The 634-nt window shown below is 58.2% G+C and overlaps 1 protein-coding gene across 1 annotated transcript; it reads left to right on the top strand.

Moving 5' to 3' along the window:
• The first annotated feature begins 6 nt into the window (after nucleotides 1-6).
• On the top strand, nucleotides 7-619 carry LOC122544622 (histone H4). Its single transcript, XM_043683943.1, has one exon. The coding sequence runs from the start codon at nucleotides 259-261 to the stop codon at nucleotides 568-570; it is 312 nt and encodes a 103-aa protein (XP_043539878.1). The 5' UTR covers nucleotides 7-258; the 3' UTR covers nucleotides 571-619.
• The last annotated feature ends 15 nt before the right edge of the window (nucleotides 620-634 follow it).

Genomic DNA, 634 nt, shown 5'->3' with positions numbered 1-634 from the left:
ATGCGCTCCTCTGCTCAGGAATAGTCAGCTTTGGGGGGAAAAGGTTCGGTCCCAGACACAGTTGGGGCGGGAGTGAGCTGGAGGCGGAGCTTGATGATCAAAGCCATTTCCCTGCTCTGTCTGTCACTCAGTTTCCTCTCCGGACCCGCCCCCCACTCTCTGTCAGCCCTTTCTCAGTCAGGTCCGGCCGGGCTGTATAAAAAAGGAAGGGGAGGAAGCTCGGCTCTCATTCGGCAGCGATTGGAGTGAAGAAGCGTGATGTCTGGAAGAGGCAAAGGAGGCAAAGGCCTGGGAAAAGGCGGAGCGAAGCGGCACCGCAAAGTGCTCCGTGATAACATCCAGGGCATCACCAAACCAGCCATTCGGCGCCTGGCTCGCCGTGGCGGGGTCAAGCGCATCTCGGGCTTGATCTACGAGGAGACCCGCGGGGTGCTGAAGGTTTTCCTGGAGAATGTGATCAGGGATGCGGTTACCTACACTGAACACGCCAAGCGCAAGACGGTCACCGCCATGGATGTGGTGTACGCTCTGAAACGCCAGGGCCGCACTCTCTATGGATTCGGCGGCTGAGCATAAAACGACCCTTTTCGAACGAACCCAAAGGCTCTTTTCAGAGCCACCCAAACCCTCCGAC

Source organism: Chiloscyllium plagiosum, chromosome 50 (assembly GCF_004010195.1).
Source record: "Chiloscyllium plagiosum isolate BGI_BamShark_2017 chromosome 50, ASM401019v2, whole genome shotgun sequence".
Classification (NCBI taxonomy): Eukaryota; Metazoa; Chordata; class Chondrichthyes; order Orectolobiformes; family Hemiscylliidae; genus Chiloscyllium; species Chiloscyllium plagiosum.
This window is presented reverse-complemented; position numbering and strand designations above follow the sequence as displayed.

What these genes read in the sequence shown, in the direction of transcription:
- LOC122544622 (XM_043683943.1), top strand. Translation starts at nt 259, where the DNA reads ATGTCTGGAAGAGGCAAAGGAGGCAAAGGCCTGGGAAAAGGCGGAGCG.